General features: G+C 44.6%; 2 protein-coding genes across 9 annotated transcripts; both read right to left on the bottom strand.

The window, feature by feature from the left end:
- Window positions 1-714: 714 nt before the first annotated feature.
- LOC114776074 (phosphatidate phosphatase LPIN2-like) lies at window positions 715-10,126 on the bottom strand. Of its 8 annotated transcripts, none has more exons than XM_028966711.1 (20): window positions 9,996-10,126; window positions 7,534-8,397; window positions 7,361-7,456; window positions 7,050-7,279; window positions 6,698-6,790; window positions 6,503-6,629; window positions 5,125-5,512; window positions 4,461-4,560; window positions 4,194-4,381; window positions 4,024-4,117; window positions 3,874-3,943; window positions 3,721-3,801; window positions 3,566-3,639; window positions 3,163-3,289; window positions 2,757-2,905; window positions 2,056-2,142; window positions 1,820-1,978; window positions 1,630-1,744; window positions 1,433-1,536; window positions 715-1,313 (listed from the first exon to the last, which is right to left on the bottom strand). In XM_028966711.1, the coding sequence occupies exons 2-20, from the start codon at window positions 7,723-7,725 to the stop codon at window positions 1,169-1,171; spliced, it is 2,619 nt and encodes an 872-aa protein (XP_028822544.1). In that variant the 5' UTR covers window positions 7,726-8,397; window positions 9,996-10,126; the 3' UTR covers window positions 715-1,168. The 8 variants fall into 8 exon arrangements, with proteins under 8 accessions (XP_028822544.1, XP_028822550.1, XP_028822528.1 ...); XM_028966717.1 differs by having other exon boundaries at window positions 1,826-1,978; XM_028966695.1 differs by having other exon boundaries at window positions 1,433-1,744; window positions 7,534-7,734; window positions 8,232-8,397.
- Window positions 10,127-10,365: 239 nt separating this feature from the next.
- LOC114774231 (serine/arginine repetitive matrix protein 1-like) lies at window positions 10,366-11,433 on the bottom strand. The gene is made up of 2 exons (XM_028966161.1): window positions 11,013-11,433; window positions 10,366-10,895 (listed from the first exon to the last, which is right to left on the bottom strand). The coding sequence occupies exons 1-2, from the start codon at window positions 11,356-11,358 to the stop codon at window positions 10,789-10,791; spliced, it is 453 nt and encodes a 150-aa protein (XP_028821994.1). The 5' UTR covers window positions 11,359-11,433; the 3' UTR covers window positions 10,366-10,788.
- Window positions 11,434-12,552: the final 1,119 nt, after the last annotated feature.

Genomic DNA, 12,552 nt, shown 5'->3' with positions numbered 1-12,552 from the left:
GTGTTGTTCTGAAGTCTGGGGGTGGGGGGGTGGGCCGTCCTGTTGTACAGTACTGCAGATTATTAATAAATAAATGGTATGCATGGAACACTGCTTTGGTTCTGTCTGTTTGACTGCTTCCTGCCCGACTTGGAGACTCTGCGTAACATTGTTCCAAGGGAAGGGGTGGCATTCATTTATTTATTTTTTTAGATTATGGTCTGTCAGCATACAGGAAATATCAGATTTTTGTACAGACACATACACAAACTATCCCATCTGAAGCCTTCAGATCAGTTGAATCATTTATGATATAGTGATCCGTCACTTTTATGTGTTTTCATTCGCAAAAACGGCCTCTTTTTCCTGTAGCGCTGTCCGCTTCTAAATAATGCATTGTGCCTGTGTTTATATCGATGTGTGTGAGTGTGTGTGCCCACTGTGGCCTGCTCTGTGGTCCATTTAACTCCATCTGTCCGGATCTCATTGTCCTCCAGGGCTCACACCTCTCTGTGCCAGAGATTATTAGACCAGAGGTTCTCAGCAGTCTCTAACCCACCTCGTCCAGATCTTTTTTTAGATATTTCATCCCTTCAGTAGCTGCTGAATCCTTTGCTTGTGAGACATCGGATTAAAGTACGAACAGAATGAAAGAACAATATTTCAATTTAGGGCCTGTGTATACCCCAGTGTCTCTCTATCTGGATGAAATGATAAAAAAGAATGACACGTCAATTTTAATTTGTTGAACTGCATTTTTTAATATATGCTATTATCTCTAATAGCATTTTATGAGCGAAGTCATTGAGGATTCAAGTGAAATAAGTAGGTTTGGGATGAAAAAAGGGATATTACACTTAAGAGTGATAATCCTACTCGAATCTCTTAATATTCTTCATTTAGCACAAACTCGCATGCAAATAGATATTTACATATGGACAAACAGTACCGTGCAGCAGTCAAATGCTTCTCTGCCTCGCACAGTGTGGCGCTGCAAGGCCTGGAGGATGTAATTAGCGATATCGCAAGCACTCATTAACAGTGAGTCATCAGTATTATCTTCTTCTTCAGGCTCTGTGTGTGTGTGTGTGTGTGTGTGTGTGTATGAACTCTAATACAGTAAGGCTTTAAGCAGCACCATCTACTCATCTCTGTGGCATCATAATTGTTTTATTCGGCCGAGGTAAATTCACAGCAGACCTTCCAGAGACACGGCGGCGACCGGCTCCCTCCAGAAGCAGAAAGAGCTGAATTCTGGGTAGCAGAAGGCAGCGCTGTGCTCTTTGCTCAGGAGGGGAAAGACGTGCTCCACCAGCTCATTCAGTCTGCTGTACCTAGCGGGACAGGGAGAAGGGCACAAATGGTAAGGAAGCCCGACCTTGACCCAGAGGTCGCCTGAGGGAAAGACATTAATCATCACAGCACACCAGAATAAGGAGCAATTCCCACTTACGATGTCTTGTTTCCTTTACTCCTCTCCTGGATCAGCTCTCCTTTAGTGTTGACTGTAAAAATGCGGCAGAGAGGCACTTGGATGTGTTTGTAGGCGGACACGTCCTGAGGAAATGTGAAGTTCACACGTAGAACATGTGTAACACAAAAGGAATCGTCTTCTCTGTGTGCGTGTGTGTCTCCATGTGTGAAGCTTACACTGGCTCTGTTTCCGAAGGCTGAGTAGAAAGGCAGAGCGTCGGGCGGGAAAAGGTTCCTGATGTCGGTGAGACACTCGATCTTGAACTTCTCCGGCTTTTTCTCGATCACCTCCCTGAGACACAAGAATCAGGAGAGTGTGAGCTGATGAGAGGGTTCCCTCCTGCCCTCGGACTTGTATTTTCTAGACCTGAACCTGTGGAAAGCTGAGAAGAGGCTGCTGGGAGACAGCATCAGCGGCCCTCGGGGCAGGATAGTCCCTCTGTCGTTCACCCAGTGCAGGTATCCCCTGGTCATTCCGGCCATGCCGATGGCCCGTGCCGAGCAGTACAGGAACTTGTAGCCGTTCCTTGGAAAAGGCAAATGTAAAAGCTGATGTCTTGATGTCGAGGATACAGCGTGTTCTGCCATGGTGAGGCAACTCACTGGTGTATGGTGTGGTAGAGCTTTGCGATGCCTTTGTGAGTCCAGTCTTTACCCAGCTGAGGGAGAATCTGGCCAAAAACATCCGACCTGAGGAAAATTCACAATTTACTGATGAATCCTAATAAAAAGATTCATATTTACATTTCTGTACAGTTTTCTTAGAAGTTAAGTTTGTTGCGTGTCAAATTTCAGACATTCGAGTGGTTAGATGCAAAATTATGGGTTCGGGTCATATTCTGCGAGGAGCGGCAGCATGCAAAAGGCTGTTCATTAAGGGGGACGACTCCCACTCCCCGGGCCAAATGATGGAATGAACGAGCAGAACAAATAAATACCACCATTCAGCTTTATTCAACCTGGAATTTCTCTGTTCTCTGTCAACCTCAAAACTAACAATAAAATTGGACTATGATTATTATTGAATTGCAATAATTGCAATAAAGGATCTTTTAATAAAAAAAAAAAGAACATGCTAAATATATCAATCAGGGTATAAGGTCTGACATTAAGGTGTGTATATACTCTCTCTCTCTCTCTCTATATATATATATATATATGTAAATAGTTTTGATGTAATGTGTAACTATTAAGCACCAACATCTGGTAAGCTTGTGTTTTTGTAGGACAGCATGAGGAGACGGAATGAATGTGTCAGAGTAGTGCAGTATATCCATGGCGACAGTTGCTGCCACAGCACGTACTTGGTGATGGTTCCGTCAATGTCAGAAATGATAACTTGATCGTTCCACTTCCACAAGTAAATAGTGCCTTCGCAGCGACAAGTGCCTTGGTACTGTGTGGTGATGCTGAACGTGACGTCATTTGGCCCCTCCCTCAGCTTCAGGCTGGCCTATCACACGCAAGGTCATTACTTGGTCATCTGTTTCCATCAAACATGTTGTAGAGCATCTAAATGACATCTGCTTCAGGGTCATAATCATTTGAATAATGACAAAACAATGTGCTTCTTTTGTGAAATGTTAAAAATTCATGTATTCATGCAGATGCCCATTGTGTTCTACATTTAAAAATGATTAGTGTGTGTGTGTGTGTGTGTGTGTGTGCGTGTGTGTGTGCGTGTGTGTGCGTGCTCATGCAGGGTCTTACAATCTGGTCCGAGGAGAGTCGGAGGGATTTCTTGTAGGTTTGTGTGACTTCAGTCTTCACACGCTCAGTAAGAGCCGGAGAGCTGAGCTCTTTCTCTTCATCGCTGGAGGAGTCTGCAGCCTGCTGCCTGTTAACAAAAAATATATAAATTCTTCACTTGTTTTCTTGTCATTTAAAAAAAAAGATGTATTTTTAAATGTATTCATGCATTCTATATATTTATTTAAACTGAAATAATACTGTAACATTTTGAAATCTAGAGAGAGAATCTTATAGAGCATTTACATAATGTGTTTATACGCATTTGCAGTTTAGAAGATTTTTATCCACAAGATGGCGCTCTATTCCCTTTTTAAGGACTCTAGAACTGACACTATTAAAAAAGATAGAAAAGGAAACTCACTGCGGAGCTAAGACCCTTTCGGTCAGGGAGGGGCTTCTGTTCAGCAAACTGGACACCTCCGGTTTGACCTCTGACTAAAAAGCGAACACATTACAGCATCTGGCAATATGTGTGTGCTGAGAAGCCGTGGACTGCGTCGCGTGCAACATCCCCACCTGCTTGAAGCTCTTCCTCCAAAACCACCAGCTACCGGACTTCTTTGGCATCTTCTGCTTCATCCACTCCTCCTCTGCAGACTGAGCACACCAGCGCTGGCATTATCAAGGCGAGTTGCTATCTGCGTATGAAGTTACAGGCGAGGAGCTCACCTTGGGTAAACTCTTCTGGAAAACCTGCAAACTGAGCACCAGAGGCGCTGCTAATGTCCAGTTGTAATACCTGCAATAAGAAGAGCAAACGTTTAATGTAGCTTCAAGTTTAAAATGTAACATTTCATGGAATCGGTAAAAACGTTGGACCTCTGGCCAATTTTCACCACTAAGTTGGGGTTGTCAACAATTGCTGGGTTTTCAGCGAAGTCCAGGTAGGTGACGATGTGTTCCATGAACTTCTCTGGAAGGGACATGATGGGTGGTGAATGCTACAGATTCCAGTATGTCTTTTTTAAAGCACGATTATTCATCGGAACCTTCGTTAATCTGGGCGTTGCCACTCAGGCCTCCACACAGAGACAGCGAGACGTGTGGCAGGTCGCAGGCCGAGTCTGACAGACACTCCGTCCCACTGTCTGCGGCGCCACTGCCCACCGACTGTGGCGACTGAGACCCCGAGTGCCGGCCCACCTCCACCCAGTGCTGCAGGGCGGAGTCCCACTCACTGGCAAACGCACACAAGAACAGGAATTCACACAAAAGTCCAACTACAGAAGCAGGCTCTGGTTTGGCATGGTGGGCACCTTTTGGGAAAGTAGCGGGCGACCACGTCGGGCTCGAGAGCAGTGATGTCATCGAGGTAGATGTCCTCAGGCCCCTGGTGCTGACTCCTCTTCCTCACCACTTCGTCACAGGAGAGAGACATGTGACACAGACTTTAAAACATGCAATCCAAATACTGATTTATTAAGGGATTTGAAATGAATCTCATTTAATCGACGCATCGCGATGCGGACGCGGAGAACATAATCGACTATAATCCAAATGATTTTCTTGGTAAAAAGCAGTGACTGTTGCGGCCTGATCTGAGTACAGCAACGCTCCAGGTAGGAGTTTGGCCATCGCTCCTGTTCGAAGTGAACGCTGTCTGAGCTCCATTCACGTTTTTGCTGCGCTTTGCAGCTGTGTTTGTTTGATGCTATTTAACATTTGGCGGGATTTCAGTAGAATTGGATGCAAGAAAAAGCTGCATGCAGCCTTCATTTGATGCCATCTGAACGTGCAGCCGGCCGAATGCTGATTTACTCCAATGATCCGAAAAACGTCCGCGCCACGAACGCCAGAAAAACGCCTGGTTTGGACGTCTGTGTGACCAAGGCTTGAACGGATGTATTTGAAAACATAAATTGATGGGATGACCGTGAGACCACTGAAGGATCAAATCTCTATGATTTATTGACCCTCTACCTCTCTTTTTGACGGCTGGGTCTGGTTTTGAGCTGGATTTGGGGGTCAGCTCAGGATGACCTTCACTCATGTTCCCCAGCAGACGTGCCGCAGCTGGAGGCACCGACAAGCCGTACCGGGACGAGGTCACAGGCGGGACACCTTCATCCGATCTTGAACCCAGGTGCAGTTTAGAGGTGAAATTTGGCAACTTTAGGCCAGATGCACCATTGGGTTTAAGTGTCTGTGGTTCTGGTTTGACGATGGGGCAGGCGGAATCCACTGTACTCTGGTGCAGTGTTGAGGCCGTTGCCATGGTGTTTGAGTTCAGGATGACCCGGAAGTGTGTGCTCTCTGATGGGGTGATAGTCACGGTCTTCAAGGACTCCGACCGCTCCCTACGTCCACCCTGTAAGAGAGGAACTCTTTCAGTTGATTAAGTTTTTGCATCAGTGGTTCTCAACCTGGGCTCTGCCACCCCCCTGTATAATACCAAGAACACACGCAATAGGATAATCAATATTCTGTATAATCCTGTAGAACAATGTCTTTTAAGGCCAAAGTGAAATCTAAGTGACATTGAAATTTTGGGTCCATGGCCAAGAAACTCCCCGGACCTTAATCCAACTGAGAACTTGTGGTCAAGAGGTGGGTGGACAAACAAAACCCCACAAATTCTGACAAACTCCAAGCTCTGATTATGAAGAAACAGGTCGGCATCAAAAAGCTGACTGACAGCATGCCAGGACGAGTTGCAGAGGTCTTAAAAAAACTTGATGTAATTGCAGGAGGCAAAGCAGCAAACTTTGTGAAAACCAGTATTTGTGTCATTCTCAAAACTTTAGGCCACGACTGTACAGTGTAAAAAAATCTCTGACTGCTGTTTATAAAAGTTTGAAATTAATCACTTTATACATTTAATGTGTGTATGCGGGAAGGAATTGGGAACCACTGTTCAGAGTGACCTGCTCTGTTGCACTAATTTCATCTTCTAGTCCAAGTGAACGTTTCTACAAACCTGTGAAGAGAAGGCCTCACCTCAGGGTGTTATGGAGAACAAGAGAAGTTATGTTTTGATTATAATTTGAATGGAATGATGCCAAAAAGAAGCAATAAGGTGAAGCATTGATGAAATTGTGTTGTATTTTACAGTTCAATTCATATTTTTGTCACTTTTAATAGCCACTGAACTCACGGGCAAAAACACTGAGGAATTTTACCTGAAATGATCTGGTTCCACTGTTCCAATGTGAAATTCAAATTAGGATAGGTTTTGAAATGTGGTTAATAGCATTTGGTTTAATAGCATTTAGAATTGTGCAACTTTTGCAACTGTAATCCGTTCCTGCAATATCTCGGTTTTCATTCCGCTGAGAAGCCCCTGCAATCCAACACTCACCCATGTGGATTCTGGCAGCTCGCCCCACGTCCACTGCATGTGAGGCTCGGCCCTGTGGGCGCTCTCTGGAGACTTGATCATCAACTCTGAGTCGCTTTGAGGAGAGGCAGGTTCAGACCAAGGTCTGCTGCAGAGGGGAGACTTCAGTTAAGATCCACATTGGCCACTGAAGACGTGACACAGAAGCACATGTACCAGTCTGAAGGTGTCCAGTCCCCATCTGACAGAGGGTAGCTGTCCTGAGAGACAAGAATCCGGTGTTCGTCCTTCATGGCGAACAATGGTGGACTGTAGAATATAACACACACACACATACACACCACATCTGAGTCTTTTTTACTATTTTTGCATGCAGTTGCGATTGTGTGTTTCATGCTTAATGTATACTAGAGCCTATTGTGGCCATCGGGTGCTCTCCAAAAACACAAATTCAAAACCGGCCAATCTGGCAACACAGAGTCTGTCGCTAACAGTGCAGCAGGCATGGTGACTGGAAGATTTCATTCTGATTCTGACTATAGATTCTAGATACTTTGTGAAGGTTTACCTGCTGGTGTTTGTGTATGTGTCATCTTCTGAGCTCTGATGCTTCTCCTGACTCCCATCGCTGTGTGTGTTTGCCTTTTTCCTCCTCTTCCTCCTCTTCTTCACTCCTCCGCTGCTTCCCCCGTCTTCTGACGTCCCGCACTCTGATCCAACGACATGAGAGTCCTGTCCCCAGAACATCTGGTCGTCTGTCGGGATTGGTGAGGTCATCAGATGGGTGGGGATGATCTCCTGCATTTAAAAAAAAGGTGTTATTTTTAATAAGTCCTCATTATTATTAAATCTAATGTATCAATATAAAAACAAACTTACATTTTCATGTTCAGTCTCCTGTACAAAGAAAGCTTCTCCATTATCTCCCAGCTTCATGTGCAGATCCACAGTCTCCCCGTTCACTTCAATGTCAATCTGTGAGGTCAAAGGGCATAAAAAGCGTGCCATCCTATTAGTAACCCAACGCGTGCTGACGTGAACCCAAATCTCACCACTTTCTCCCGCGACCGCAGCACTCCCAGTTTTCCGAAGCGGATGTGGAATGGCGAGCACTGGAAGGACCCGTCAGGCTGCTGGACCACGACCACATCTATGCAGCCGGACAGGGTGGCCTGGTTGATGCCCTTGTACAGCTCTTTAACAGTGACCAGAACCTGGCCAGCCAGCTGACCCACGTAGTTCATGCTGTTCACCTACCCCGGGGCAAAAAATAAGTAACGTATGCATGAACATATAGTGTCATAATCAGTAGATAAGTGAGGATCATGTCAGGGTCTTTAGTGTAGGCCAGAGGCATCTTACCCTGGTTCATGGAGATTAATGTCAAATTCAAATCAAATTTGTCACATACACAGTCATACACGGTATGATATGCAGTAAAATGCTTTAGCGACTGCTATAGACCTCAATCTTGCAAATATTGCAAGTATGCAGTGAACCAGAATGCAAATATTACGAACATAACCAAATATTAGAATTCTATGTTTTTAACATAAATTATGTGTAACAGGTAGGGTGAAGGTGTGCAAATGTGTAAAGTGAAAGTAAAGTGAAAATTTGTGCAAAATTCTGGGAGGATTGAATCCAGAAGGGATTGAAAGTGCTGGAGTGTATTAGCTTTCCGTCCTATGTTGTGTTGTTGTTGTTGAGAGCTCGTATAGCCTGCGGGACAAAGCTCCTCCTCACTCACTCTGTGTTGGACTTCAGGGGGAGGAAGTGCTTTCCTGATCGCAGCAGAGAGAACAGTCCATTGTTGGGGTGGCTGAGTTCCTTGTGTTAAAGTGTGAAGTGTTAAAGTGACATTTCTATGTCATTTTTTGGGAACGTTGAAATTCCTTCTTCAGACTCTGTTTTTTCTGCAGAAGAAATCACCATTACATTGTGAAGACTTTACCCTCTCTGGATGAAATGCACATCTCACGCTGCGAAAAACATCCTAAAAGACTCTTCACATCTGCTCATGACCTGTTTCAACTGCTGCCATCAGGCAAAAGATACAAAAGCATTAAAACAGAAAACAGCCTAAACAGGAGTTTTTACACTGTTGCCATCAGGGCACTGACAACACTTCATTTTCCTCATTAATTCAATTCAGTTCCAATTTCATGTGCAATAAGACTGACTGTCCACTTATTTCATTTTTATTGTTAATTTTATATCTTTTTGTATTTTATTAGTATTTATACTAGCTTCTCTTTTCATACTTCCCATCCCTGTAAGAAGCTTCACCTGCCACGCCCCACCACTGTTGACATGGTCATGTCAGGGTATAAATGGGATTAGAGTGTTGTGTACAGGATTAACCTGGAGCACTGCTAGTCTCAGATGAGGTGCCGGGTACCGCCCTGTCCCCGCCAATCCCATTTACCAGGGATATTACAGACAGAAAAGTAAACATTCATAATCACAATGGCAACATTTAACCCTAGACACATATTATTTTGAATATTAATAAACTCTTTATTATAAGGCCAACACGGAAACGTCCCGCAGTGGCACAATTTACGTCTGTAAGCTCCTAACCGCCGACAAGCACAGGTTCTCCACAGAACGTTTCCATCTGCTAATCAGCTCAGGGGACTTTGTTAAGGGCTCTGTGTTTCATCTGTTCAACATTTCTGCACCAAACCAGTTCAACAAGAACCTTACTAGGGTCCATGAGGACTTCCAGGATGAACACGCTCACTTACAACTACGACCATGTCAGCTCTGCAAGCGTCTTCACGCCCCTCTGCTTTTCACCTGGTCTGCAAGCACTGGCCTGCCCCCCCATTACTGTCCCTACCCTGGCAGTGCCACCTACCTCAACCCTTCTCAATTCAGCCCATTAAACCCTCTACATAATCACAGAACACACACATTCATGACCTTCACATCTACGAACACACAGGGGAGTCTCAGTCAGACATACAGACCCATGCAGACCTCACGTTACTCAACTTCCCAACAGTATTTTTGAAAAAGTGTAAAGCACACAAATTGTACTCATTAAAAAGTTAAAGCGTTGATATGTAGAGATGTTTTAGAAGAACCTGGAGACAGTCGCTCCGAATTCTTTAAAGTAATGAACGATCTCCTACGAGGAAAAGTCTACAGATGGAGAACAGTACTGATTTGCAGCTCGGGCTCTCTTTCTCTACACACGTCATATCACTGATTCATAAAATTACGGAAATTCTGCAACAAACACAGGCTCAAATCAGTACAAAAAACTCAACTCTAGATCAATCACCGAGCAGAAATAGAGTCAATAATATTTATACATCTGGCATGTTAATTAGGGCAGTATAAACTGCATATTCCTATGCTGAACACAACCTCAGAGGAGATCAAATAAGATGATCCTTTAATAGTCCCACAAGTGGGAAATTTACCAAAAAAATTCAGATTTCCTTATTTAGATGAAATCCCACATTCTGGTTTTTACAGTCTGTTTGGAATTTGACAAACTAACCTTAAAGGACGAGCAGAAGCTGATTCCCAGGTACCTGACATGAAGGTCTTCTTCTGCATGAGGACATCACCGTGGGAGAAGGAGGTGGGATGTGTCCCGTGGACCTGGGATTACCGCGGGCGCGAGTTACGCGAGCGGCTGGATTTAGACGCGTGTTGGACGCGTAAGAGCGGGGTTGCCAGTGCCGCTGTTTTCACGCCACTTTTTAAATCAAAACAAAACAAAACAATTCTGTCAGCTGTCCGATTGTGAACTATAGCAGTTTTCACAGCATGTGTTCATTTAAATAAAAATTGAACTATTAAAATATATTGTACCACGTGATGCGCTTATAGTAAATTGACAGAAGTCAATGAACGAAATAACTGAATCGAATATTTATGTCGTCATTTAATATGTAAACAACATGGATCTACATTTTTTAAATAAACACAGCAATAATCTCTGATGGGGATTGGTGCTGGTTTCTTCCCTAAAATATAACATTGATCATCCACACAGCAATGCTTAGGCACTGTAACATATCAGTTGACAGAATTACACAGCAAACCATGAAAAAAAAGAAATTATGCATATGCTTCTAAACATTTTCTATTAAAAGAGGATTTTTGTGAACATTTTAAATACCTTTACTTGAAACACCTTTCCCATATAAAGTATAAATTGTTACAGCATTGGTAAAGCAGATTGCATTTTGGACTAGTAGTTTTTCTGATTGATATACGTATTAGCAGTGACCATGGATCACCACAGCATCCCAAAGTTCTGAGCCCTTCTCCTCCGCCTGTCTACTTTACTCTTCTCGAGGACCATACTCCTCAGGAGCAGCCTGCTGGTCTGCAGATGTGATTGTTGGTGCTGCGTCATCGTCCCCAGTAGGAAAATTCAGAAGAACAGAGTCTGCAGGAGAAGCAAAAATGCATGATGCCCTCAGACCCAGAAACCTTAGAATACCCTGATTAAACAGAAGAGCTACAAATGCCCAGACGCTTTCAAATTAATAAGCCTCTTGCCTACCTTTCCTCTTCGTCACCTTCTTCTTATCTTTCTTTTCCTTCTTTTCTTTCTTCTCTTTCTTGTCTTTCTTCTTCTTCTCTTTAGGAGCATCACTGAGCGTGCTGGGGGGGCTTTGACATGTAGGACTTTCTGGTGTGGGTGGAGTGGTTGATTTGGGTTTGGGCGTGAAGGTGGGTGGAAGTCCAACAAGCACGTTGCCCTCAGCATCCGTCAGGTATGCCACGCCCCCCAGGTCTCCGGAACCTTCAGTTACATTCAGCTGCCGATGAAGAGCAGACAGAGTGGCGAGATCTCCGCAGTGTACACAGACCGATGCCAAATATACCTTCCATCCTGACCTGTTCATCTATCCAAACCTTTTTACGGCAGGCTGGACCAAATATTGAATGTCCAAGCGAAGGTGCCACTGAGGTCCCCTCAATCAAGGTACCGTCCCCAGGCGCCTTTCGTGGGCAGTGGTGTTACAACAAGGGCGTGGTCAGCATGTGCAGCAACACAACAGGTGGTGCAGTGACAGGAAGTGATGCAACTGTGGGTGATATGGGTCATACAAACACTCAACACTAAACAAATGTTCATACAGCCAAAATATCTGAGACTACGAGTCGGCTGTTCATATCTTTCCATTCAGTCATGTCATAATATTACGTCTCTATGTTGTAGGGCCGTATATTGTGATCAGTGGGTTTGTGTGAGTATGTGTGTGCCTTGACTGAGGGGAGGAGCCTCCCTGGGAGGAGCCAAGGTCACCTCGTTACCTCGTCAACTCTGGCCAATATACAGAAGCCCCTGCCCTACAGACAGGGCCTGAGAGCCCATGGAGGATAGTTGTGGAGTGGAACCGTGCTTGCTGTAGATGTTCTTCCTTTTGTGCTCTCCCGTTGTAAAAATTCTGCTGCTTCTGTCAGTAGTGTTCCTCATGTTAGTTTGTGGGGTTTTGTTGTATATAGCACTATTTGGAAATGAAAATTGTGATTGTCATTGTGATACACTGCAGCACAGCACAGTGCCACAACAAAATGTGTCCTCTTTTAACCATCACCCTTGGTGAGCTGTGGGCACCATGAGAGGCACCCGGGGAGCAGTGTGTGGGGACGGTGCTTTGCTCAGTGGCACCTTGGTGGCCGGGATTCGAATCAGCAACATTCTGATAATGGGGCCACTTCTTTAACCATCTAAGTCCCAGATATCCACTCCCTCTTAACCCCTAGATGGGAACGTGACATAGAATAATAATAGTAATGACAATTTTGTCATTAATAAAAACACGTATGCATTCAGCCAGGTGACAGTGGGTGGAAATGCAGTAGCAGCTGTGTGTCTGTTCCTCACACTGAAGATACAGGAACCCGTGGTGCAGGTAACTGCTGAGAAAGACCTACAGGCCAAATTACAAAACAAAACCTGAACTGGAAATTAAGCTTTGAGGGGCAGTGGTGGATAAGGATCGGAGTGGATAAGGATCGGAGGTGCCACTGAGGTCCCCTCGATCAAGGTACCGTCCCCACACACTGCTCCCCAGGCACCTTTCATGGCTGCC

The sequence above is a fragment of the Denticeps clupeoides genome, chromosome 2, assembly GCF_900700375.1.
Source record: "Denticeps clupeoides chromosome 2, fDenClu1.1, whole genome shotgun sequence".
In the NCBI taxonomy this organism is placed as follows: Eukaryota; Metazoa; Chordata; class Actinopteri; order Clupeiformes; family Denticipitidae; genus Denticeps; species Denticeps clupeoides.
This window is presented reverse-complemented; position numbering and strand designations above follow the sequence as displayed.